The 26,245-nt window shown below is 48.6% G+C and overlaps 1 protein-coding gene across 13 annotated transcripts in view; it reads right to left on the bottom strand.

Annotated features, from left to right (window-relative positions):
- Positions 1–26,245, bottom strand: part of SAMD11 (sterile alpha motif domain containing 11) — a 118,559-nt gene that overhangs the window by 73,315 nt on the left and 18,999 nt on the right. For all 13 annotated transcript variants that reach the window (XM_032708853.1, XM_032708852.1, XM_032708854.1 and 10 more), the window contains one exon: positions 10,228–10,406. In XM_032708853.1, the coding sequence (XP_032564744.1) occupies positions 10,228–10,406 (179 nt within the window). The remainder of the gene's footprint in view (positions 1–10,227; positions 10,407–26,245) is intronic.

The following is a 26,245-nucleotide window of genomic DNA, read 5'->3' as shown; positions in this document are numbered from 1 at the left end:
CTGAATGCTGCATCTCTTGCTACTTAAAAAGATCTGCTCCACCACGACGACCCACCTATGACCCCCCCAAACCCAACCCCATGAGGAGCCCACAGCTGGCAGGACCCCCGGGTGAGCTGTACAGCACCCACAGACCTTCCCCTTGCTGCATGCAAGAGGTGCAGGGACTGCAGGACATCATCTCAACTCCCAGGCCACGTTCAGAGGAAGCAGAATGAGCTCAGTGTTGACATTTTATGAAGAAAACCCAAAACTGTCTGTGCTGTGTCCCCTCCTCCGCACCCGCCCCGGCTGTAAATAAATTATTAGCAATTTCCCACCTCGGAAATTAATTCCACGTACTCTGTCACTCTGCCTGCTGACAAGCAGCAATAGCAGATTCTAGATGAACAGAGCAGCCAAGGGGCTTGGTTTTTTGATGGATTTTTTTTTTTTTCCCCTTTGCTACTAAGACAGCATCCACCCCAACCCAGAGGGAAAAGGCCGACGCTTGACCTTCTGTGGTCTGGTGTCTCCTCTCAGAAGCAGGGAGCACTGATCTCCCCTGGCTCAGGGGATGGTCTGTGACCACCACTGTGTCTCCACGTCACGGTGATTGATGACAACCCCAGCCATCTGAGACCAGCCTGGCAAGCTGGAGTCCATATCCTCGCCCAAACCCGCTCCCACGGCTCCCAGAGCCTGCCAGGGAACGTGCTGGGTCCTGGCTGGGCAGATAAATCACCTCCTGCAGATGCAGGTTCCCAAAGGGCCGCAGATATTCACGAGCAGCAGAAACCAAAGGCACTTTCTGCACATTTTGTGCAGCCCTGCAGCAACTCCTGCCTCTGCCCCCAGCAGAAAAAGCAGCGCTGCGTGGCTGTGGAGCATCTGGCTGCAGGAGGAGCCTCACCTAAAACCTGCTGGAGTCAGAGAGAGCCCTTCCCCCGGTCTGAATGGGCTGTGAATTGGGCCAGAAAACACTTCACCATGACCAGAGAAGTCGATGAGACTTCACTCAGGTTTGAGTGTCTGTTTAAGTGCTTTCCCGCTCCAGCCTAGTCCTGAAATTACCTGAGAACAACTCTTAGCACGGAAATAATTTCACATCCAAGACATGCTGGCTGCTGCCAGTTTTACTAATGTGATGGCAGAGCTTTTGTGCTCTTCCTGCAGGTCTGACTCAGAAAGGAGTCTGGTTATTCTTTTAGGGGTGAATAGTTCTTTTTCTAGATATTAACATCCACCAATAAAAGCCATTCACAGAACTCCACTTAGCAGTGCCACGTGAGCCTAGTTTTTCCTATTCTTCTTCCTCATATCTACCAGTCTAGGAAATCTATCCCAGATTTCCACCCTCCCAGTATTTCATTTGCAAACAGAAATGGAGCAGGCTCTTCCCAGCTCCTGAGCTTAAAGCAGGAACAGTTGCTCTTCCAAGTTAAAATTCAGAAAATGTTTGAAAACTTTCTGGAAAGGAAAGGTCAAAGTGGGGCACTGAGTAAAACTTCTATGAACTGAAGTCTGGTCAGACTCTGGGACGTATTTGGACTCTCCAGATAAGGTGATCTGAACCCCAGGAATAAAGCAAATTCAAACCAGGCAAGAAAGGCTCAGAAGGGTCTGTCCTGCTCACAGGAGAGTGGAGCTGGTGATAAGCCTGATTTTGCACCGCCCTCTGGAATAGAAGATCTCCTACACACACAAAACCTTCCTAAACCCCTCCTTTAATTCCAGCTCAGCACCTTGCACTGAGCAAATCAGACCCTGGCAGCTGCTCCCTGGAAGTTGGGAGAGCCTCAAACCCAGTGGGACCAGCTGGAAATCAGACTGCAAGGCTGAAAGAGAACCTTGTGCTCCTCCTGCTTCTCTGTCCATAAAACATCCTTCAGCACCCTCAAAAAAAACCACAACAAAACAACCCCGAAAGGGTTTGGCTCTGAGATATAGGTTGATTAAATATCATGTTTGTCTGATTAAAACACCATGATCCCTTTCTTGATGAAAACAGTTCAATTCAGAAAACCTGTGTTTCAGGTACGTTGCCTCTGAAGGCAACATGAATTTCCCCTAAAAGAGCCTAAAAAGGGAACATAAAACACTTTGGGACAGAGGTTTGTCCCATCACACCCTTGTGTGTGCCCCATGGGGCCCTCACAGCACCTGTGGAGCTCAGAAGGATGCAGAGCAGCAGAGCATCTTTTCCTTCCAACCAACCATTCTGCCTCACCCTAAAACTCGGGTAACTCCCTGTCTCTCCTCTCCACAGATGCTCAGCTCTGGAGCTCCCAATATCACCACACATCCATCTGTCACAGCACTACCTGGCAGGGCAAAAGTGGTTTTCACCCTGGAAGGATCCTCAAGCAAGAAGGATCCTCAAAGCAGGGCTGCAACATTTCTTTGACTAATATAATAAGGTATTATACTATAATATAGTATATTGTATTATATATATCTAATGTAGCTATATGTATCTTTTAGATTTTTATTTTTTATATATATGAACAGATACATCTAATATATATATATACCTAAAATATATATATACCTAAAATATATATACCTTAAATATATATATACCTAAAATATATATACCTTAAATATACATATGCCTAAAATATATATATACCTAAAATATATATACCTAAAATATATATACCTAATATATATATACCTAATATATATATATACCTTAAATATATATATGCCTAAAATATATATATGCCTAAAATATATATACCTAAAATATATATATACTTAATATATATAAATATATAAATATACATACACACCTAATATATAAAAATCTATAAATATATATATTATATATATATATAAATATATATATAAAAATATATAATACAACTATACCAGCTAATATGCCTCTTCTAAAAGCTCCCATCCACACTGGGAACTGTCACCACTTCCAGCTCCCTGACCACATCCTGGGACTGCACAACCTGTGCCATACTGGGAGGGTCCACATCCCACCCCAGTGCCAAGGAAGCAGGTACCTCCCAGCCATGGCACTGCCAAAGGGGGCACAAGGCTGGAGGGTGAAATGATCTCAGCCTTCCATAAAATGTAACCTCCCATGGTCTGTGCAGCTCCTGCAGTGATCCCAAGGCTCAGGGGAAGGCCTTGTCTCACGGTGAGACTCAGCTCAGCTCAACTTCAAAGCCCAAGAGCACTTTTTGTGAGAGAGGGACAAGCGGGGAGGGGGAGGGAAAAGCTCATCCCAAAGGAACAGCTCGGGATCCACAGCAAGGAGATGGATAATTAAACACTCACATTTAGACAAATGAATAGGTGAGAATGAAATTAAAGTCTCATTATCTTTTTTTTTTTGGGGGGGGGGGAAGGAGGGACAGGGAGCAGAACCGACACTCGTTCCACTGAGCTGGGCCGTTATCACCAATTAGATTTCTGAGCCTAATGTACATCTTGTTTGAACAGGTTATTCATCCAATTGAAATCAAATTACTAATAATTTGCAAAGTATCGCCTACACAAGCCTGTCCTTGGGTTGTATGAAGAGTAGTGAGCAGGAGCCAGTCCCTTACAAATTAATAACAGAAAAGGAGGAGGGGAGGAAATAAAATCCACAGTCGGGCAAGTGAAGGTGCTGCAGCTGCTGCTTCTCTGCCACCTCCTCACCCACCTGAGGGCTTGGACATGGTGTGGTCAGTTAAGTGTTCCATAAAAATGACCAAATGGGTCCCACAGGAACAGCTCCCTGCAGAGCCTGGTCAGCAGGGAGGGGGGCCCGATGGGGAATTCACTACCTGCTGCTTCAGGAGGGGCTGGAATGTCAGGGTTTGGCTTGGGCAAAGAATTAAAACACAAAAAATACTAACAGGAAGGTCTGAGGCTATTCAAGGCACCTCTGGAGCCTCCACTGGAATGAGAATCCAGCCCAGAAAAGCAAGTGGCAGAGCTGGCAAAATAATGGGAGAGCAGCTGGGATAGTTTTTAATTTTTAAGTTGTTTCCTTCCCCTGCAAGATTTCAACACCGGGGAAGGGGCCAGCAGTGAGTCAGGTGTCTCCCTGACATCCTGTCACCCTCATTCCCAGCTGAGCTCCTGCACTATGGCCAACCTGCTCCCTGTGCTGTCCCAGGTACCCACTGCAGGAATCCAGGGACCCAGACACATCCTATGGAGTGTGGGGAACACTGGGCAGCACCCAGCTACAGCAACAGGTCATTACTGCCAGAAAAACCCATTACAGCATCAGCTCTTACCCACAACTGTCCCTTCCTACTCCCCCTTAATTATAAGGCCAACACTTCCTTTGGATGGAGTTTGTCCGAACCTCTCAATTTTCTAGGCCACAGAGAAGAGAAAAATATTGACAAGGTTTTCCCACATCCTCTGGTTTAGAAGTCTGACCTGAAGGGACAGTGCTGGCAAAAGGGAGAATGGAGGAATTTCTGTACAATGGGCACAGCCCAACACCCCCAGGATCGCTGGGAATTCAGCATGCCCTGGGTGCCACCACCGTGCATGGAAACACGGAATTCACAGTGCTGCAGGGAAGCAGCTTGGGAAGATGGACCTGCAGGTGCCATTCTGCTGGATGCTGGGTCAGATGGACAGAGCTGGCCCCTCTCTCCTCCCTGCTCTTCACAATTATCACTGTCTCAGCTTCCAGAGTCTCCCTCTATCCATGGCAGGCTATTTTCAGGCAGCCACCACCATTAAGAAGCTCGTGCAGGCAATGAGCAGGGGTTCAGGAAACCTCACCCAGGATGGCTGGAAGAATGGCCCTATTACAGCAAGAACTTGGACTTGGGGCATCTGGGTTATTCTCCACCATGGAACTGATGTCACATACAGGGAGACACGGAGAGCAGCCAAGAGCACTTGTGGGTCAAGGTTTCATTTCCTTTCACTCTTACACTTCACCTTTCTTGCAGGTCTTTTATCTCCCTCCTAGACAGGAGGGATTTCTTGCTGTTTATTACATTTTGTCCTGAAGCATCCCTGAGAAGTGAGTAGCCATTTTCTCTCTCTCTTCCCCCTCAAATCCATGTCCTCATTAGGTCAGTGACACGCTTCCTGGCACTCTGGACCAAGTCCAGCCTTTGCTTCCCAGAGGGATCTTTAATATATTTATTGAATACGGTGACTGTTGTTAAGTGGTGCATGGTTCAGAGGGGAAAAGGGAAGGGAAGGAGGAAGGAAAGAGAAAGGAGAAGAGAAAATAAAGAGCTGCAGAGGGAGGAAGAGGGGACTGATAGAATAAAAACAGTGAGAGCCGTGAAGAAGTATCATAAAGCAGCAAAATGTGTCTCCAGCCACAAGAGGGGCCCTGCCTCCCTCTTCTCGAGTCCTGGCAATTAGGAGAAGGGCTGTCGAGTCTGATCTGAGAGCCTGAGTCCCACTGGAGCCCAGAGCCCTGCTCTGTCACGTCTCTCTCCAGTTGTGCAGTGCCTGGCAGAGCCCTGTCAGCTCAGCCCAGGCGAGGAGCAGCGTGGTGTGGCACATCCTGCCACGAGACTGAGCTCCAAAGGGAGCAGGGATGTCACACAGCTCTCATCCCCAGGCTGCTGGGGAGCATCTTGGGAAGAGGCCAAGTGAGAGAAGGCAGCTCTGTGCACATCAGCTGGGAAGGCACTGGGACCTCGTGGCTCTGAATCACAAGCAGGTGCATGAGACAACCATAATGGGGGGTGCTCGGGTCTGATCTTCAATCAATTAGGGAGTCAGAGAGCAGCAGCCTTCTGGGAGGTAGGAAATAGCTTTCCACTTAGGAAGGCAGGCAGAGGGAAGGCTGACAGTGCCAGCCATTAAGGCTTCATGGAGGTCAGTAATTTCCCTATTAGAAAATGGGTGCTGAGCGAGGAGAAGGCTGGAAAGCTGTTCAGAGAGGTGAGGGGAGGGCAACTCATCCTGTCAGGGCTCCATCCAAAGTTCCTGTGTGGACAGGGGCAAGGAGACAGTGTCCCACCATTCCTTCAGTAAGCACCTTCCCTCCAAATGCTCTTCCCTGGTTTGAAATAACTCTAATCCCACTCCAGGTGTTAAACACTGGGGTCATACTGCTGACACAGCCAGAGAAGTGTGGGGGGGGAAGTGACCTAAAAACAGGATGAAGGACTTGAAGGGCAGGATGAGGTTCTCCAGAAATCTGCTTCTCGTTGCACAGACACCCTGCTACAGGACAGCTTTTGTTATTTCTCCTCAAAATGGCTTTTATCTCAGTTCATTATTTGGCGAGGAACCCAGCCCGTTGTGTGCTCTCATTGTACAATCTGCTACTACTTTTGCTCCCAATTCTCTCCTTTTTTTTTTTAGTAAAAGACTTTCAAAGGCAGTTTTACCACACGTATCCATTTGCACCTCTCCTGCCCATTCCTCAGCCCTGTGTACGTGTTCACTGATATCCCACAAGGGCTCCTTCAGAGACAGGTCAGGTCAAAAACTTTCACCATTTTAACAGGTGTTTAAGCATTACTGCCTCTTATTCTTAGCCACACCATCACATTTTGCTGGGGACTTAGCCAAAGCTGCTCCTAACCCACCCTGTTAAATCTCAGATGCTCTGATTGCATTTCTCCTCTTCTCTTTCCCTCCCCTCCCACACTAATGAAAGAGGCCAGTCTTTAAAATAGAAATTAAATTCATGCACCCACAAGACAATGCTGGGCTTAAATCCAACAGCATGTGAGGATCTTTACTGTTAAAGCTGAGCCTTATTCTCTGGCTGCACTGGCTTTCATCTCCTTGGTGTTTCTTGGGATAACATAATATCCTTGAAGGCAGTTTTCACCTCAGGGTGGAAAAGCTCCCGAGCTGAGGTAATGCATTTATCAGTGCTGGCTGGAACCTCCCTGCGAGTGTAAGGAAGTTAATGCTCTCCAAACTATTGCAGGGCAATGGAATCCGTAGCCTCCAATTTAGAATCTGGGAATCATTAAGGTTGGAAAAGCCCCTCTGTTATCACCAAGCCCAACCTTTCACCCAGCTCTGTGTTCTCCACTAATCCCTGTCCCCAAGTGCCACATCCACACGTTTTTTGAACGCTCCCAGAGATGGTGGTTCTGCCACTTCTCTGCATGTCTTATTTGGTGTCTAGGACAACCCAGAGATGGGTAACAAAAGAGAAGACTGGCCTAACTTTTAGTTCAGCTGGTTGGGGAGAGGCAGCTTAGTTAACTGCCTGTGAGAAAGGAAAAAGGCAAAGTTGTTTTTTTTTTGCCTTAATGAAGACAAAGTTTCTACCTGAATTCTGCCCTACATAGTCCTTGCAGCTATGCCAGTATTATTTTGGCTAAAATAACTGTACAGGTTGACATTGGTACAGAAATGCCCAATACTGACACCATTCTTTTTCCCCAGAGGAAAAATGATGTTCACAGCCAGACAAACATCCTTACCAGGAGTCAGGAAAGCTTAACCAAACCATGGGAGTTTAGACAATGCAACTGCTGCATGTAGGCAGTGTTGTAAGAGAGCAAGATCTTCAGGAAGCTGAAATCTGATAGGAAGAAAGAGGATTTTTCCTCTGCAACATTGTCCCAATAACCCTTGGAGCTGAGTGCCTGGAGTCTGTGTCAGCACAGTGACACGGTTTCGGAAGGACATGGTTGTGAAATCATTTGGCATCCACTGAATGCACTGACTTCAGTGGGAGCTACAGGTCTCTGCTCCTTTCTAGGACTGCAAGAACCTGCCAAGGCAGGTTTCCTCTGCCTCAGATCTCCTCTGAAGGCCACCACCACGGGCAAGATCACAGAGGAAATCGGTGTCAAAGGCGAAGGTGAGGGACCGGCCAAGAAACTAAACTTCCAAGTCCTTTTCTAATCCCCAGAGTCTTTTCTTCAGACCTCAGAGTAACAGAAAGCATTCCCTCGTGCCAGCAGGGGAAGGAAAAACAGTCAACACAGATGAAATTGGGAGCAGGAGAAAGCAGAAAAGGCACCAATGTTGAAAGCAGTGAGGCAGGTGTTTATGATGGCACGGGCACACGGGGGGGCAGCCAGGGGTGCAAAAGAGGGAAGCACAGGTTTGCTCAGGCCCTGACCTTGTTTTCCTATCACAGTTTAACCTATTTCTTCCTCTCAGTGGGGGACAATAAACCCTCAGCCCAATCCATGCCCATCAGGGAGGACACAACAGGTGAATTAAAGCAGAAAGCAGATGGGGCACTGTCTCTGCCGGGTCCCAGCTGTCGTGTCTGAGCTGTCTCGCCTTTATGCTGGGCTGTGCCTCCAGAGCCAGCCCCATCCCACCTTCCACCCCACTCCCTGCCTGCTAATGACACTGGGATCACAGCCAGAGCCTGCTCCTTCCAGCAGGGCTGAGCAGGAGTTGGGCCAAGCTTCCCATTCATGGCTCTGGAACAGCTGGAAACGGCCAGTCCTCCCCCTCTTTGGGACAGGGAGACCCTTTTCCAAGGGACAAAATGCTTGGAAGTGCTGGAGGACTGGAGCAGTGGATGTTCCCTGCCTGGGCACCAAGCACTGAATTTCTTTTCTCCTCTTCTTCCTGCACTCATCAGGAATGCTGCCTGCCCTGTTTGCTCCAGCTATTCCAGCTTTCCCCCCCCCCCCCAACACACACACACTGCATCAGAGCTCCCAGGAAAACAAAAAGGAGAGCAACTGTACAAAAGCAATTAAGAGCCTAATCTACTTGGTAAGAACCCTGTCCTCCTCTGAGGAAACAAGACAAAGCTTAAACAAGAGACCTTCAGACAAACTGATTGAGAACTACTGGAGAGCACGGCAATACCAGGCTGGGGGACCACTGCCTAATAACCACTAAGTATTTTTCCTTCATTTCCTAATAAGCAAGGCAAAGCAATTACAGTAATTAAAGATTTAAGATAAGAGCACTTTATATTTGGGGGGCCCAGCATATCAATTATACAGTTATCATGTTGTTCTCCCTCCTAATGAGACAATCTAGCACTATAATTTCGCAGCATTAAAAGCATAATTAAAGGGGGCAGGAGAAGAAGGGCAGTTTACCAAAACTGATTAGGAGGGTTTCCTCTCCTCAGTGGCTCCTGTGCACATACACAGCACAGATGCATTCCCCAAACACCCTTCCATTTCCAAGAGATAACCCTGGAACATGGCTGTTGGACAGCTGCAATGATAAACCCAGGCTTTAATTACAGGAGGGTTTTATGGGAAGAGCTGCTTGCTGGTTTTGTTGTTTTTATGCTGTTTTTCTCCCTACTCCAAAGCTCTTGGTTGCTGAATGTACCAGTATCTGTTGGAAGGTAAGGGGGAAATAGCTTATCTTCTCAGAGGCAAGAAACACATAAAACATAAGGAAAGCAATTACATGCCTTCAGTTCCCACTCCTCTGTTTTTATAGGGCTTGTCTTAGAATCTGAGTGATTTTATGCATCAGAGGGAGATGACAATCAAGATGAGTGGCAATGATATGCATGGGAGGCTGAGGCACAGTGCCTTTAGGTATCTATTTTCCTGTAGTTACAGCTTTTCTGAACTTCCTATTTTTTTCAGAGGGATGAGAGAACCCAGAATTTTGCAGCTGAATATTGTGGGCACTCAGACCACACATGAGAGCCCAAGGGACAGTTACCATAATATAACTTAAAACAATCCCTTCTCCTCCTCCTCTAATGCTGCACAATTCCAGGAGAAATGTGAGTGGTACTGGGAAAAACAGGATCAAAGTATGTAAGTACTGAGGTGAGCCCTCACCTGAGTTACTCTTTCCTGCTGCAACTTCATCACTCCTACATCACTACTACAGAGGTTCTCAGGATGCTCTTTGACACTTGTACTTCAGGACATAAAATACCACACGCTGCTGCTCCACACCTCCAACTTTGCTTCCCAACATTGAATTACCCAGTTTATATTACATCTGAATTTGGGGACAATTGAAAGCAAAAGGCAGGATTTTGGACCCATGCTTTCAGACAGCTCTGTATAAGCCCACAGATGACTTTTTGGTCATGCAGTTCTTTGGCCACAAAGGCACAGAGAGGCTGGGCAGAGAGTGAAACACAATTTACAGCCTGCAAATCCAGATGCCTTGAGGGCACACAGAGCCCCACTCACCCCAAACAGGGGGGGGTAAAGAGGAAAAAAAAGACCCAACTACTCTTTCTGAGCTCTCATGTGGCATTTACACTCTGATTTCAGGCCCTGGGGGTGACTCCACAGGGCAGTGTTGGCTCACAAAGGCTGGTCACCTGCTGCCCAGTTCTCTGTGCCTTTGCTCCTGCACTTCAGCACTCCCTGGCAGGAAAAGTACCTTCTTTTCATGATACTGATGTGGAGATCCTCCTCCTGCTTTACTTCGGGGTGCTGACCATTGCTCTTGTCGCTCTCTTCGCTGTCGTCGCTGTGGGAGAAAATCGAGGTGAGCTCTTTCTTCGGGATCCTGGTGGGAGGTAAAGGGATCGTCCTCTTCTCTGCCAGGCGGCCCCGGTTCTGGAATTAGTTGCAATGGGAAAGGGCAAGAGGAGGAGAGGAGAAAACAAAGGATTTGGTCAGGAAACTCAAAGCCAAGGAGCTCCTCTCAAAGAGCTGCCCTGAGAAGGCAGCACTGTCAGCCCCACTGTTCGGGTGGGTGGGCAAAGGCCCTGCTCACTTTGCAAGAGGCTTTGCAGCAAAGGCACAGCTGTATCTAATTCTTCTAGTTCTAATCAAGTCATGCCCTTCCAGCCTCTCCCACCTCTTCATTCCTAGCTTATGTCTGATCCACATCAATAAGAAAGGGAGATGGCACCAATCTTTCTCTCCAGAGTATTTCCTACCAAACACTGCACATTAACACAGTGGAGTAAGTTCAATTAAACCTCTGCCAGTAGCCCTGGGAAGCCATGATCCAGATAATCCAGAGCACTTCTGGCTGTAAAGAGGGAAAACTGCCTGTGCCAGCCAGCAGCAGGTTCCTCTCACACCACTGAACAGTCCACAGCAACTTCAACCTGAATTACTGAGGCTACTTCCCACTGCTCATCTGCATGTTGAGAAGGATGGAGCCTTGCAGAGATGTCCCTCAGTGCTCCTCCCTCACCAGCTCACTGGACATGGCACAGCTATGCAGGAGGAGAACTCCTGTGTTTTCCTCACATTTACAGAACCTGGCACAGCATGACCCTGGTCCCAACCTCCTCCTCTCTTCAAGAAGTGAGATGTATCACAGACCACCCTGCCCCTGCAGCCTCTGTGCCTGATCCACAAGAAGACACAAACCCAGTGCAGCCTAAGCCAGACTGTGCTGGGCTTTAGCTCCCACTGGGACAGAACAGGCTTTTAGGATTGGGGTGTTTGGCTCCATCTGTGACTGACCAAGACAAGAGCCATAACATGAGCACTCCCATTGGAAGATGTACACTGGAAACCCAGGGAGACTGTGGTGTCATTGCCCCCCCCCCCCAACCCATCCCAGAATCTAAAATTTTAGCAAACAAAATGGTGAAACTGGGATGGGAACCACAGCAGGGGGAAGTGAAGCACAGTCCTGTGCACGTGCTTTGTACAGGAAGAAAGGTGTGTGGAACAGGCTGAATAAGTGCAGAGTAACACTGAATTAATAACAGTTCCTCTGAAACATCGATTCCAACTTTCCAAGTAAACCTGGCAAAACACAAAGGTCCTGGGAAAGCCAGTCATGCTCTCTGCAGGGGAGAACTAGGAACACCAAGTGATGGAAGAGCCCGTGCTTTTTTTAATTAAATAAATTAAGAACCCTCCACAAACACAAAACAAAAAACTTGTTTACCTCTGTCAATAAATTCCAGTTGTGCTCATTAAGGGGAGTCCTAATCGCTGTGATAATTAGCTAAATCCATCTGGAAGGCATCACCCCAAGGAGCTTTCCCACCCTGATGCAGGTCCAAGCCAAGAATGCAGCTGTCTGTGAACAGCAGACACCCAAGGGAGAGCACAGCAGTGGGCCAAGCTGGCATAAAAACGGGAAAACACGTCCACAAGGAGAAAGAAACGCACTTTATACGCTGTGTGCGTCTCCAACCCTCATGTGGGAGGTGCATTTCCACCCCTGCCCCTCTCCTGCTCCAGTGCAAACAGAGAATGTGCACCAAGTTCATCCTCTGCCCAAAGTCACCTCGGGAGCACGAGCTCACTCGGAGCCAGAAGGACAGCAGGGAGGTGAGGAGAGAAAGGGAAGAGCGAGGGGATGGAAAGGAAAAGCAAGGAGGGCAGTGTTTGCACAGGATTTCTGTCATGGACCAGCATGAGCCTCATCACCCAAAGCTTTCTGTGTTTTCCAGGAGTTGCAATTAAAGGGGACGGGGAGGGAGGGGGGTGCAAATTTCCGCTCCAGAATAATTGGAAATCGCTCTCTGCTGTGGCTTCGTGGGCTAAAGAGAACGGCACAGATCAGACACTAAAAATCATTTTATGGCCATTATGGCACCTCGGAGCAGTTAGCAGGTCTCAGTGACTGCCCAGGGACTCGTCAGCCCTGAGCAGAGTGAGAGTGCAGCAAACAGGGAGGCACTGAGCCCACGGAAACAGCCCCCAGGCCACAGCACGGGTCGCCCCTTCCCCTGCTCCTCGGGGTGCTTTTTCTTTGCTTTTCTGTAAATTGTACCCTTACACCTAAAGCTGCTGCACATGCACACAGATATAACATACAGATATTGCAGATGTACCTATACAGGTAACAGCTAACACATCTTCCCTTAAAAGGCAAATAAATGAGCGTGAATGGAGGAAGAGAATTTGCATCTGCAGCGACCTCTGGTCACAGGTGACCTGCCCTGCTTTTGTAGGACGACACCAGAACCAGAGTGGTTCCAGTGTCCCTGTAAGCCCCAACATTCCAGGCCCAGCAATGCATTTATTTTGTTAAGTTCTGTTTACTCTGTACTTTGCATTTTTTTTTTTTGCCATTAGGTTTGGGGTGCTTTTATTTATTTATTTATTTATTTACTGCGTCTCTCAGTTCGCAGAAAATTAAAATAGACTGAGCCAATCAATTTTGCCTTTTATATTCATCTATAGTCAGTTTTGAATCAATTGCACTTTCTTAATCTGTTTAGAGGCATTCACCAGTAGATACACATTACTTTTAAATTAAGCACAAAGGTAGCCAGAAGCCTGGCCCAGAACCTGCTGCAATCAATTGCCTTTCCATTGACTTCAAAGGGTGCTGGTCCAAGCTGCAAGCAAAACAAAAAAAACCACACTCCAAAACACACACAGGAATCTTTCCTGGGTTTTGCTGAAGTTTTTTTTTTTCAGTTGTACAGATAGATTACAGAACAGCAATGTACCTGCAGAGGTGAGCAGTGGGTTGAGATACCCACCCACAGTGACTCCAATTCAGGGTTATCAAGTACCAGTGGCGAGTGGCAGCAGGTAGTAAGGTCTGCACTGAGCAAGAACACACCCAGAGACTGCAGTGGCATCACCAGATGTGGGGAGGTACGTTAGGATTTACAGGTATTCGGTGTAAAACTCATAATCTCTCATTTAAAAAGCTCGTGTACGGGTGGCAGTGTCACTGCACTGATCTCACACAGCCCTGGGATGCTGGTCTTGAAGCCTGCAATAAGGTTTGAGCATTTTTAAAAAGAAAACTGCCTCCCAATTGGTTGAGACTCATTGGGATGTCTGATGAAGGGAGACTACAAAACAGGTGGAGAGAGACTATTTACAAGGGCCTGGAGTGACAGGACAAGGGGGAATGGCTTCAAACTGAAATTAGGTTTAGATTAGAGATTAGGAGGAAATCCTTCCCTGTGAGGGTGGAAAGGCCCTGGCACAGGTTGCCCAGAGAAGCTATGGCTGCCCCATCCCTGGAAGTGTCCAAGGCCAGGCTGGACAGGGTTTGGAACAACCTGGTCCAGTGGAAGATGTCCCTGCCTATGGCAGGGGCTGGAATTGGATGATCTTTAAGACTCCTTCCAACCCAAACCATTCCATGATTCTATGAGTCTACGCTTGGGAAAACAACCCAAAACCAACAGTCACATACTGTGCGAGCCAGGCACCTGGGACACTCCTTTCCCCATTAAATAACCCCACTTTTACACACCTGAAGAGCAGGGGGAAGGTGTCCTCTGCCAGCTGGCTTCTTCAAACCAGTGGGACTGTTTTGGCCAGTGAGTCAGAAGGAGCATTTTCTGGGGCTGCAGAGCCAGCAGCTGTCCCAGCAGGGGCAGAACCCCCAGCAGAAAGATGAAGGACACGTAGCAGTAAATACAGCTCAGAGCTCACCCAGCACAGCCAGCTTGCCTGCCTGCCAGCTGCCCAGTCCAGGAGGACAGACAGAAAGTGGTAAGGAACAGAATATGCCTCTGAGAGCAGAGGGGGGAACACAGGACCCCCCCCACAGGTGAAACAGCCAGGCAGCCAAAATGCTGATGCAGAGTTATGGCACAGGTAACAATAAACCTGCAGCAAACCCTCCAACAACCTCTTCAGGGCCTGAGAGGAGTCCAACCAAAGAGCTTCCCTTCAGGACAGACACTGACTCAGCTCAGGGGAAACCTCTCCAGGCTTGCACCCTCCTTTCACAGCAAGAGGATTTCCCCCACTCCTTGGATCCAGGGTGGAGGACACGATATTCCTCTTTAATTAGTGTAACTAGAAAGTTAAAACGTTCCTGCAATTCTCCAAAGCCTTTCCAAGGGGTGAGTGTTGAGGGCACGGCAGAACTGCCTCGTGCATTGGGGCTCCCTTCCCCTTCATACATTGTTAAAGATTAATTTTGTGGGTTATGATTCCAGCTAACGAAGCACAGCTGGAGTTTGAGTCAATAAACCCTCCGTCCCCCCAGACAATTGAGCTCCCACCCGGCCGCTCCTGCGTCAGCCCAGCCCTCAGTCACTCACCACTTCACCCTCCCAGGGTCTTTTGACACCATTAATTGCTTTCATTGCCTCTCAAAGTATTGTCTGGGTGGGGGGTTGCTTTGTTTTTAAAAAATCACAGACGGGCATATTTCCTTTCCCCGGGAAAAAAATCAGATGGGGGACCGGCACGCTATTTAAAGTCACCCACTACCCAGAGATTCTACTGCCATTAAAAAAAAAAATAAAAAAATGATAAAAACAACAACCTGGGGACAGCAGCAGCAGGTTACCCGAGTGGAGAAGCCTGGAAGCCCCATCGTTCTTGCCATGAAAGGCAAGGACCGTCGGAAAGATGGAAAAGAAAACAGTGGGGATGTTTCTTCCCTTCCAGAGAGCTGGGGGGGAAATTCCGCTCCGGGTGGCTAAACAAGGTCAGCAGAGTTACAAAATAAAATCTCTCTTTCCCCCCCCCACCCATCCAACCCCCTCGTGGCTCTCCCCTGGAGCCCGGTCCTCCCAGCCACGAATTCCAAAATCCGAAGTGTTGCATAAGAGCCCTGGGAGAGCTCGCAGATGGAATGACGGGCGGAGAGCATGGGACTTGGGGGAGAGACAGGAAGGGAGGGTTAGGAAAGGTTTCCTGCCCTGGGAGCTACTGCAACAAGGTCAAAACAGCTGAACGCCCTGGTGTGACATTCAAAGTCAGCCAGAGAAGGAAAGATTCCTTGCCGAGAGAGAGTCCCTGGTGAGCGTTTAATTGATCCCAGCAATGGAAAAGGCCTCTGCTCCGAGGGCTGCAAGGCAAAAAAGCTCCACGGAAAAAAAAAAAAAACAACCCACCAAAAAACAAAATAATGCACATGAAAGCAAAGCTTTTTGCCGGTCCACGTTAACTGCCAGCCAAACTCTGGACGTCTGATCCCGTCGGGAATTGACCCAAGCAGATGAGCAGGTGCAGTCCCTGCAGTCACCACTTCTCCAGCATCCGAGTCGGTACCATTAAAAAAAAAAAAAAGGCAGCACAGAAATGCAAATGCACAACGAATTTGCACAAAAATATCAAAGCTGTTTGCGAGGTGATTCACGTGCCAGTGATTCAACTCTCTAAAATAATTACTATTGGATAGAAAGGGAAAAAAAAAAAAAAACAAACCTGTAGGAAAACAAAACCCCAGCACATGCATTCCTTCTGCATATGTAAAGCTGGGAAATACAGGGAGCAGACTGGGAATGCTGGGGGGAGGTAAGAGGGGAGGTTTGTGCGCTGCCAATGCTGGGAGCTGGAGAATTCTAAATCTTTTCCATATGTGAAGGAAATCCTCAAGCCCAGACAGCATTTTCTCTCTCTTTTTATTGATAATAAAGATAGGGAAAAGGAAAGGGGGAGGTTCTGAGAGCCAGGAATATTTTTCTTTTACTTTTCCAAATAATAAACCCACTCAAATGGCTTTAATTAGGGAAATTACACAGCAACGGAGACCACACATCCCTCTGTAGAATAACTGACGGAGTTTGCATTTACCTTCAACTGTGATTAGTGTAAACACCTAAGAAAGGGTCAAGTTGCCTTCCAAGATAATCCTCCCCTCTCCCCTGGGCCTTCATTAGCTGTTCCAGCCCAACGTGCTACCAGGACTGTTTCGGTAGCAAATCCAGCCCAGGCACAGCTGTGCTGCCCTGAGCTTACCAACAACTCCATCAAAACAGAGGTCACAGGCAGAGGAAGGTGTCCAGGCTCTCATCCCACCTCCTGCTCTGGTGTTCAGTAATGAACAGATGAATAAAACAACAGCCGGCAGCTTCTCCGTGGTGCTTTCCTGCCTCCCTGCCAGCCCCAGCCCAGCCCTTTCACCTGACCACTGACAGGTTTATTGTTCATCATCCCCTTCCAGGGACACCAGTGTTACACTGAGGTTGTTCCAGAGCAGGAGGGATGGCCCAAAGCACAGAGGGAGCAGGAGGGAACAGAGAGAAGAAAATTAAGGCAATATAGAGAGCACGGAGACTCTTCCAGGTTTTGGGGACTGTCACACTCTTCATCAGAGTCTCGTGGAAGTGGTTTACAAGTTTTGGCAACGACTAGAGGAGCCAGCTGAGGAGGCAGGTGGGCATAACCAAACAGGTCTAAGAGCTGTCACCAGGGGCCAACAGATTTTGGGGATAACTGTCCCCCCCCAGCAGGCTCTCAAGGGCTCCCCGTGACGATTCCTCATTAATGGTTTTGAGTTGTCATCAACTGGTTTACAGACAAGTTCTCAACTCCAGCACAAAGAGCCCAGGCTCATTTTTTAAGGCATTTTATCTTCTGAGAGAAAGTGAAGTTTACCAGAGAAGAAAATTACCCTTAACCACAATTTCCCTGTGTGATCCCAAGCAACTCGCTTGACCTCATCGTGCTCGGTCTCCTGCTATAAAAAGCCATCACCAACACATTCCCTCCCTTGTACCTATTTCTCCATCCTGTTTATATGGTTTATCCTGTTTATACTGGAAGCTCTTTTGGGGCAGAGAATGACGTGTCGGGTCTGAGGCTGCGCAGAGAAAACGGGGCTGGAGGTGCTGCTAAAAGTGGACAAAAATATGCACGTTTGAAACCAAAAGAAAAGCTCCCCGGAAGCGAAGCTGCAGCTCTTCCCATCAATATTAACAACGTTATTTTCTGAAAGCCCTAAAGAAACAGATGAACAAGATCTGTGAACAGAAGGGAACATTTCCCATTTATTATCTCTCGGTGAATTATAAAGCCTAAAGGATAATTTGTTAATAGAGCGAGAGATGTGCGTTTCTGGAGGAGCCAACTGGAATTTCCAGTCTTTGGAGGGAGGTAAGTCTAAGAGAGAAAATCTGTCAGCCCTTTGGAGCTACCTGTTTTCAAAAACTCTTTGGAAGAAGGCTGAAAAGTGGCCTGGTCTTTGTTTTCTGTGTCTGCTTCCACATCAAATGGCTTCGTCCCTTTCAGTCTGAGGTTGCAAAGAAGGAAGCAGAGATGTGAAGCCAGGTCCTCAGGCAATGTAAGTCAGTATTAATGGAGCAAAAGTCAACTTACACCAGCTGAGGATGTGCTACACTGTTGCTATCTCCTAAACAAAGGCAAAACTTACATATTTTTCTCTCTTTTTTTCTTTTCTTTCCTGCTCCTCCTGTCTGGTGAAGAGACAAGGAGCAAAAGGGCATGGATGCTTTCAGACATTTCCCCTTCTCTTCCTTCCCCTCACTGCTGTACCTTTCGAGTGGCAGAAAAACACAAGAGAACAAAATTAACGGCCCATCGTTCCCTCAGGTGTAAATGTTTCACTCCAAAGTTTCATTCCATCGGGTCCAGGAGAACACAGCAAGTCTGAAATGCTTCATCAACAGGAATCTGACTGGGCTTTATGCTCTTACTCTGCTCTGGAGACACACACTTAAAGCACTTGGGATCCCTGAGATATCCAAGCGTGGCTCAGAGCCTGCTCAGCCAAAAGGAGATGGACACGGGCTGTGTTCAAGTCCTACAAAAATGAGGACCAGCCACTGCAGCTCTTCACTGGGCAGGGTGCAATTTCTGCCTCGAGTTCTGTTTTGAGCTTTTTTTTCTTTTTTTGATGTCTTCACTGTCTTAAAGAGCAACTTTCACAAGATCAAAGAGAAAAGTTAAGTTTCTCCCCAAATGCCTGTTGCTGCTGTAATAGAAACCAAACCAGGATTTATCTGAACAGCTGAGCATGTTTCACAAAGAAAATTCACTAATTATTATCTTCACCTAATGGCACAGACAGACCTGGATTTGTTGCATCAGTCCCTCCTTTTCTTGTCCATCTGAAAGAAGATTTTGCTGCTGCTGTAGTTATTGAGAGCCACAGCTGGTTCTGCTGGAAACACCCAGTCCAACATCATCCTTAAAAGCTGGGCTTCCAGAATACTGAAGTGAATCAAAATACTGATCACTGATGACTTTGAAACCATAAGCTCATGGTTCAGCTTGCAGAGTGTCAGCCCCCAACCCCAGCCATGCTCACCTCGAACATCCTGGTGCTGGACTGACCCCAGAATCACCTCCTGTCCATTCCCACAGCTGGACCACTCTCGTCACAGGCAGAAGGAGATGGCAACTAACCAGAGGGCAACGCTTCTCAGCTTTAAAAGGATTTGTTTCCCCTCAGTTTCCCTCAAAACTGAAGCAACCAAACTGACAGGAGCAGAGAAACAGCAGCTGCTCCACACAGCGGGGACGAGTAACCAGAGCTTACAGTTACACCCCAGTATTCCCCAGGGAAGCTGGTGCCAAAAACCAGCCACATCTGCCTCCGTGACAGGACCACCCAGCACATCTTCCCTGCATGGCAGACACCCCTCCTCTTCAAGAGCCTTGAGCTCAAGCCTCCATTTAACACCTGCACAGAGACCAACCAGGCTGGTTAAGGTATAAAAAGGTCCCCATCCTGGGGTGTTCCAAGTCTGATCCCAGCACTGAAGAAAAATCTGAGGACAGAGCTGCTGCTTCATGAGTGAGCAACAGCCAGGTCTGCCCACAAAGCTTCCCCAGGATGACTCAGCCCAGGCAAACCTTGAAAATCAAAAAAAACCCAAGAAAACCACCAATATTAATTAAGACTCTGCAAAAAAAAAAAAAAAAGTCTGGTGTACAAGGAGCCATCACAAACCATCGATACCAAAGCAAGTGCAGTTCACTCACAGATGTGGCACCATGGGCAGAGTTTGGCTGAGCAGAATGTGTTAAAGGTGACACTCTAGGTTTGGAAGGACCCTTTTTACAAATCAAACCCTCTGACACCTGCTGCATGCACAGGAGTGAAGCCACAGCCTCCCTGGAGCCCCTTCCCTACCACACAGAGCCAAAAACCAGTGGAGTCTGAGCCAACTGTCATCTGCTACGCTGCCATGACACAACACTTTCTGTTTGGAAAGCACAGTGTGTTTATAAACTTCTGTTATTTAAAGGATTTAACACATCTGGAAGGCTGGTGAGGAGCAGCAGGTCCGTTTCACAGCATGGTGAAGATATGTAAGATGATGAATTAAGTCACACAGCGAGGCCACTGCAGAGCCAGGAGCTGCCTGTTGCACTTCCAAAGCCAAAGGGAAAATAACATTCACATCCAGTGTGGAGAAACAGCTCAGTGGACCCCTTTCAGCAATGACAGGAACAGGGCTGCAATACCTGAGCAATGCCATCAGGTGCTGTGGGCACAAACTCATCCTTTCAAGTGAAAACCAGCTGAAGCTGCCCCTCTCTCTCCCTCCCAATCCTGCTGCCTTTCAGGTGTGCACACACACACACACACACACACACACACACACACACACACACACACACACACACACACACACACACACACACACAGCCTCCACGAGGGAAGCACAAAGGACGTGGTTCAGATAATTGGAAGAGACCGACTGACAAATTGATCCTCCGCTCCTTTAACCTGCGCGGTGTCACCGAGAGCGCCGGTGACAAAGAGCTGTGCAGGCACAGAGTGCCCAGTGACAAAGAGCTGTGCAGGCTCAGAGTGCCCAGTGACAAAGAGCTGTGCAGGCTCAGAGTGCCCGGTGACAAAGAGCTGTGCAGGCACAGAGTGCCCGGTGACAAAGAGCTGTGCAGGCTCAGAGTGCCCGGTGACAAAGAGCTGTGCAGGCTCAGAGTGCCCGGTGACAAAGAGCTGTGCAGGCACAGAGTGCCCGGTGACAAAGAGCTGTGCAGGCACAGAGTGCCCAGTGACAAAGAGCTGTGCAGGCTCAGAGTGCCCAGTGACAAAGAGCTGTGCAGGCTCAGAGTGCCCGGTGACAAAGAGCTGTGCAGGCACAGAGTGCCCGGTGACAAAGAGCTGTGCAGGCTCAGAGTGCCCGGTGACAAAGAGCTGTGCAGGCACAGAGTGCCCGGTGACAAAGAGCTGTGCAGGCACAGAGTGCCCATCCCCGCGCCGGGGGTGTCACTGTCCAGCACCAGCCAGCCCCGCACTGAGGCTGCACTGAGGCTGCACGGGGCACTTCCCCCTGGCAGGGGACTCACAGAACCTCCTTGAAGTCATTTTGGGGCGATTATCTGACTTCACACACAGCCTGCACGGTGGAAATGACTCGCACAAGATCTGCTGGGTAAGGACAAAATGAGGGAGAACGAGAGCAGTTGTGTCTGTCACTCTGCTCCTGCTGTCACCTCCCTTGTGTTACACGCCGTGTGGTGATGTAAAACCAGCAAAAAGACCATTTCCCCCTTCTCCTCCTTTCCCTGTTACCTTTCACAGCTCAAGGTCCCCTTTTCTGTCGTTTTATCCGTTTCCTTAAGCCTTGTCTCCCTTCCCACATCCCTCCCAACCCCAAACCAGCACACATTACCTATGCAAACCACTGCTTCCATCCCCGCTCCGTGATTTGCCTGCCACACCTGGGGGATTTCCCAGCAAATTGTATTACTTTATTTGGTCAATTGGCCTACAAATTGATTTTCCTGTACAAATAATGAACATTTATGGTTATTTTCCCCATAGACTGCTTTATTTCACATGTAACAAAGACTGATTTCCTCCAGGTTTTGAGACCTGAGCATATGAGCTGCAGTTACTGTGACCCCTGGGTGATGGATGGCAAGGACTCGAAGCACAACAGGAGGGTCTGAGGTTGGGTTTTTTTCTCCCCTTACTACAGAGAGAGATGGGCAGCTGGAAGTATAAACACTGGTACCAAACCAAGGAATTCTGTTTACTATGGGAATAAATTGGACTGTCTTAAAAGATCCTCAGTCCTGGGATCAGCCCCAAGGCCAAGAAAATGCCCATGAAGGAATCAGGGGGGACAGAGGACTGAGCTGGTGTCCTGGACAGGGATGGCAGAAGGCTGTGAGCCAGCAGCATGGCCAGATGCCCAAACCATTTGAAACAGCATCCCCTGCTCATCACAATTTTTGGGGGACACTCTGCAAAGCCTTTCCTTAATCTCAATGATGTCATTGTGGAGGAAAGGGGAGGAGGAGGAATCAGGGAAGAAGGGTTTCTAGAAAACCAGCTGGGAGCGAGGGGGGCCTGCTGTGATTCGTGGGCAGAGAGTGCAGTGTTGTTCTGCCCTCGCCTCCCCAAGGGTGCAGAGCCACAGCAACAGCTCCACAATACATTTCCCTTCCACTAATGAGAAAACGACTTTCGAGACAGAGCCTGGAGCAAGTTTTGAAGGTCACTCCCCGCAGGTGTGGAAATGAATTGGGCTAGACCAGGGTCCAAGCCTAAGTTATTCTGCTTAGGCCACAAAGGCTTATTTGTGTGCGTGGGGGGGGTTAATAGCCCGAGGGCTGTGATGTGTATGTTTAATTTAATACCTCTTGATGGCTGAGGCTGCGAGGGACAGAGAGGCCTCAGCCTTGGCACTGAGGAAAGGCAGAGACAGGGAGGTTTCTGAGGTGAATCTGAGTGAGGGTGGACACAGAAGGGAAAGTCAATTATGTGGAATAAGTCTCGGCTGCCTGCAATTCCCCATCCCCAGTCCTCGGGGGCGGGTTTGGCCCATGAAGTCTGACTTCAAATCCAATAAAAAATTAACTGATTTTGAACAACTACTAGACATGCCTCCTTGGAGTTTTAAGACGTGCTCTTCAGCTGCAGCGCAGAGTGGAATTAATGAACGGAAAGAGAGGCTGAGAGTATCAGGCATGAGGCTGAAGGCACTGCCAAATTCCTGCTTAGCTTCTCTGACTCGGAGGGGGGGGGTCCCTCCCTTCTTCTTGGCACTGCTAAGGACTGACATGCCCTCGGTCCATCAAGATGCTGCACGGCTGAGAGCCCCACAAAGAGCTATGTCATGACTGAGGGGACACTCATCCTCCATCACAAGCCACTCCAGGCAAGGATGCATCTCCCACAGCCTGTCAGTCCGGTGTGCAGACGTTTCACTCTGCGCTGTGCTCCCATGGGCTCCACAGCTGAACTGCTACACAGCCCCACCAGAACACATCTGAAAGTCCACCTCGACAGGGACACCAGTGCTAGGAGATCAAGTCTGCCCTCACACTCAGAAGCCAGATGACATGTGCTGGTTGAGCCAGCAGAGAGGGAACCTAATGCTGAGATGGGACACTGGAATTCCAAGTGCTTTGTGTGAAGAAACGGGGTGTCAGACAGGTGACCTGCTGTGGGCATCACAACACCTCCGACAAGGACAACAAAAAGGAGCTGATTATCAGCTTCACAGGGTGCAGCCCCTGCAATCACACTGTGAAACCCATTCTCCTCACTCAGCTGACACGATGAGCAAACATTAAAGTCCAGCTCCAGGGTAGCAGTAACAGCACTTTGCAGTTGTCCATAACCTTTCACTCCAAGGCCTGCAGCAGCTCTTCCAGAAAGAGGCACAGGCTAGGATTCTACTCTTGGACCATCATCTAGATGATGAGTGAGACCAAGGGCAAGTGTGGTGGGACAACCTGCTCATCATCACGTGCTAAAATGATACAGGATCCAAGCCTGGGACAGCACAGTCCTGACTCGAAATTTGGGGCTCCCACCACTCAGTAACCAGTGCACCCCTGAAAAAGAAACCAAGCTGAGATCTGTGAGTAACTGAAGGGAGATCTGACACTGGTGTTTGCATCTGTGTCCTGACCCCAGCAATCCCTGCTTGCTCACAGGTGTGTTCTGCACCCCCTGGGACGGTGCCCATCATTCACCACGGCTTCCCTCACCCTGTGTGTGCTAACAAAACCAAAGGATAAGCCACAAACACTCACAGAAATATGCAACCAGCTGGCTCAGCACATTGGGAGCAGCACAAGATGATACCACGCGATTTACAATACATTTGTATATAAAAATACCACTGGGAAATAAATACCCAGCAAATACAGTGGCTTTCCAGGGAGTGCTGAATGAAGCAGGGAGTGTTGGGAGTTGTATGTTTTGAAGGTAAACACAAAGAGAATATAAAAAAAATACAAGAGAGGTAAATGATTCATCAAAAGAATGAGAAACAAGAAGCTGAAAGGAAAAAAAAAATAAATAAAAGAAATACCAAAGGGAAGAGTTTTCTGAGAAGGTTGAGAAAAAAATTAACCTCTCACAGGAGTGAAAACCAGAGCCAAAATTAATTGGAGTAAAATGAGGTGGGAGGAAGCTTTTAAAGGTGAAACATTTTATCTGGGGATGGTATCTCCCCTCTTAGGCACTGAAGCATTTCCCCAGGGTGGGAAAGGGCTGCCAAGCTGCTGACAGAGACAGTGTGGTCTTACACGGCTTCCAGCAACACTAAAACCACGGGCAGAGACTTCCAACCAGTCACACAACAAAACAAACCTGCTCACACACCAGCACTTGTTCTCAAGCAAATCTAGTGCTCATCATCCAATCCATCTTTCATCCAATGCCACCAAATCATCCATCTATTGTACATAAAGCTGCACGGACTCAACTTGCCCATAACTATTTTTAAGTCTTGTAGGTTTTCTGCAGGTTTTCTTTAAGACCAAGAACTCGCTCCAGAAAAGGAGCAAGTATTTGTATTTGCAAGTTTTTGCTGATGGCAACTTTTGCAACTGACCCTAAAACGCTGCACATCTGTAAAAAATCTAACTAAAGAACACAGTGGTTTTAGTGTGGACACTAAAATGAGTGGAACAGCCCAGGCTGTGGCTCATTCCCATCAGGGAATGATGCTGAGCTGGAAAGCACCTGGATGGTGCTTTACCTGGATGGTGCTGGACCTGCACTGGGCCTCCTGGAGGAGGGGGAATGTGGGGCTCAATAGGTGGCACTCTTCCTTCTTGAATTGATGTGTTTGGGTACTCAGAGGTGCCGGAGAGCAGATTTAAGGCCCTGAGTTGTTATTTACTTGGTGATTTTCGGGGCCTGTTAAAATAAAAACCCCAGCCAAGCACAAGCTTTACCAATTACACTCTGTGCCAATCCTAATTATCCCCCTGCAGCTCCACTAGACACAGACTCCTCGGCGGCCACATGATCCTCTTGTGCACTGCTAAGCAGCTCTGCTTTACCAGGGAGCATCTGCACTGGAGAAGTCCCTAAAAGTGAAAGTGAAATCCCACCCTGGGCACGTTTCCATCCCATCTTCCTCCTGCAGAAACCACCAGCTTCAATCCTGTCCGTAATCCTGCTCTATTCCTGTCCAGGAATCCCTGTCTCCAGTTCAGGGTAAGTTCCATCCACAGGAGTTTCTCCTCTCATTAGCCAAATTTGGAAAAAAACCCACAAAAAAGACATAATGTTTTGTGCCCCGGAGCGACAGAGGACTTGTTTTCTAACCCTCTTTAGGGGCCTTCCATAGGGAATTAGTCATGGAGGTGAGTAATATCCATGATCTGACACAGGGAGAGTGAGCAGGCACCTGACAGGTTAGCAGGAGCTGCTATATTTAGGTGCCATTAGCACACACATGTCCTCACACATTCCTACAGGCACACCCGTGTTCGGCGTGTCCAGAAGGCACAGGAAGGCAGCAGGTAAAATCCAGAGCCTTCCCTGCATTTCCCAGGGAGCAGGTAAGAAGTGAGGGGATTCTCTTCTCCCTGTCTTATCCCCACCCAAGTTTAGAGCCTCTGAAATCCTGAAAGCAGAGCTGACTTTTGCTCTCTGTGATCACAGAAAGGGTCGATTCCAGTCTAGTTTGGAGAGCAAGACAAAGATTCAGATCAAATCTCACTCCAGCTCTTCTGCCTGCAAGGACCTTGTCCCAGAGAGCAGCTCAGGTAACATAAAACACCCAGAGAGTTTAGCCACAGATTTTCAAATGTTTCTGATTTACTGGACACTTGCAGACTGAACTTAAATCTCCTGATGACAGGCTTGCTTTCCCTGATTAGTCCCCAGAGATTCCTGAGTCCACACCCCAGCTACGACCAACGGAGCAAAGGATGGACACCAGTGGTCTGGGCTGTGACTGGGACTCTTGGAAGCTGAGCTCAGAAGGAAGAGCTGAGCAGCAGCTGGGGCAGTGGCTCCCCTCCAGACCTGGAACACACCTCTGCTGGTGTTCTCACCAGCTTCACAGCTCAGGGGGGACACAGCAAGGTCAGGGACTTGGATATCATCCCATGCCAGCTCTGAAGGATGTTTGCAGTGGCACTGAAGATGTCCCACAATGTCCCACAATGGTATCTGTACTATATATTAGTACAGATGGCCCTGCTGCACTTATGCAGAAGGCAGAGGTGTGTCAAGCGTTCCCCCCTGCTCCCTCCACTTTTCCCTCAGTGCCCCTCTCCCATCAACTCCTAAACCCAACCAAAAACCACCCCCTTCCCCCTACAGGGTCCCTGTGCTTTCACAGCTCAGTGAAAGAGAGGCCAAGCAGCACAGCCACCACCCCCAGCTGCCTGCCCTGCCTGGGGGCCTTTCATTTCCCCAAAAGCAGCCCCAGGATCCAGCCGGCCCCAGATGAGTCACCCTGCCCGTCTGGGTCCCTCCCAGGGCAGGGTGTGGGGGTGGAAGGGCTGGGGCTCCCTGCAGACATTGCCACACAGCCCTTTTTCCTCACCCCACCCCAAAGGGAGAGCAAACAGCG

Source organism: Chiroxiphia lanceolata, chromosome 22 (assembly GCF_009829145.1).
Source record: "Chiroxiphia lanceolata isolate bChiLan1 chromosome 22, bChiLan1.pri, whole genome shotgun sequence".
Lineage (NCBI taxonomy): Eukaryota > Metazoa > Chordata > Aves > Passeriformes > Pipridae > Chiroxiphia > Chiroxiphia lanceolata.
Note: the sequence above shows the minus strand (reverse complement) of the source record. Positions and strands in the feature narration are given on the sequence as shown.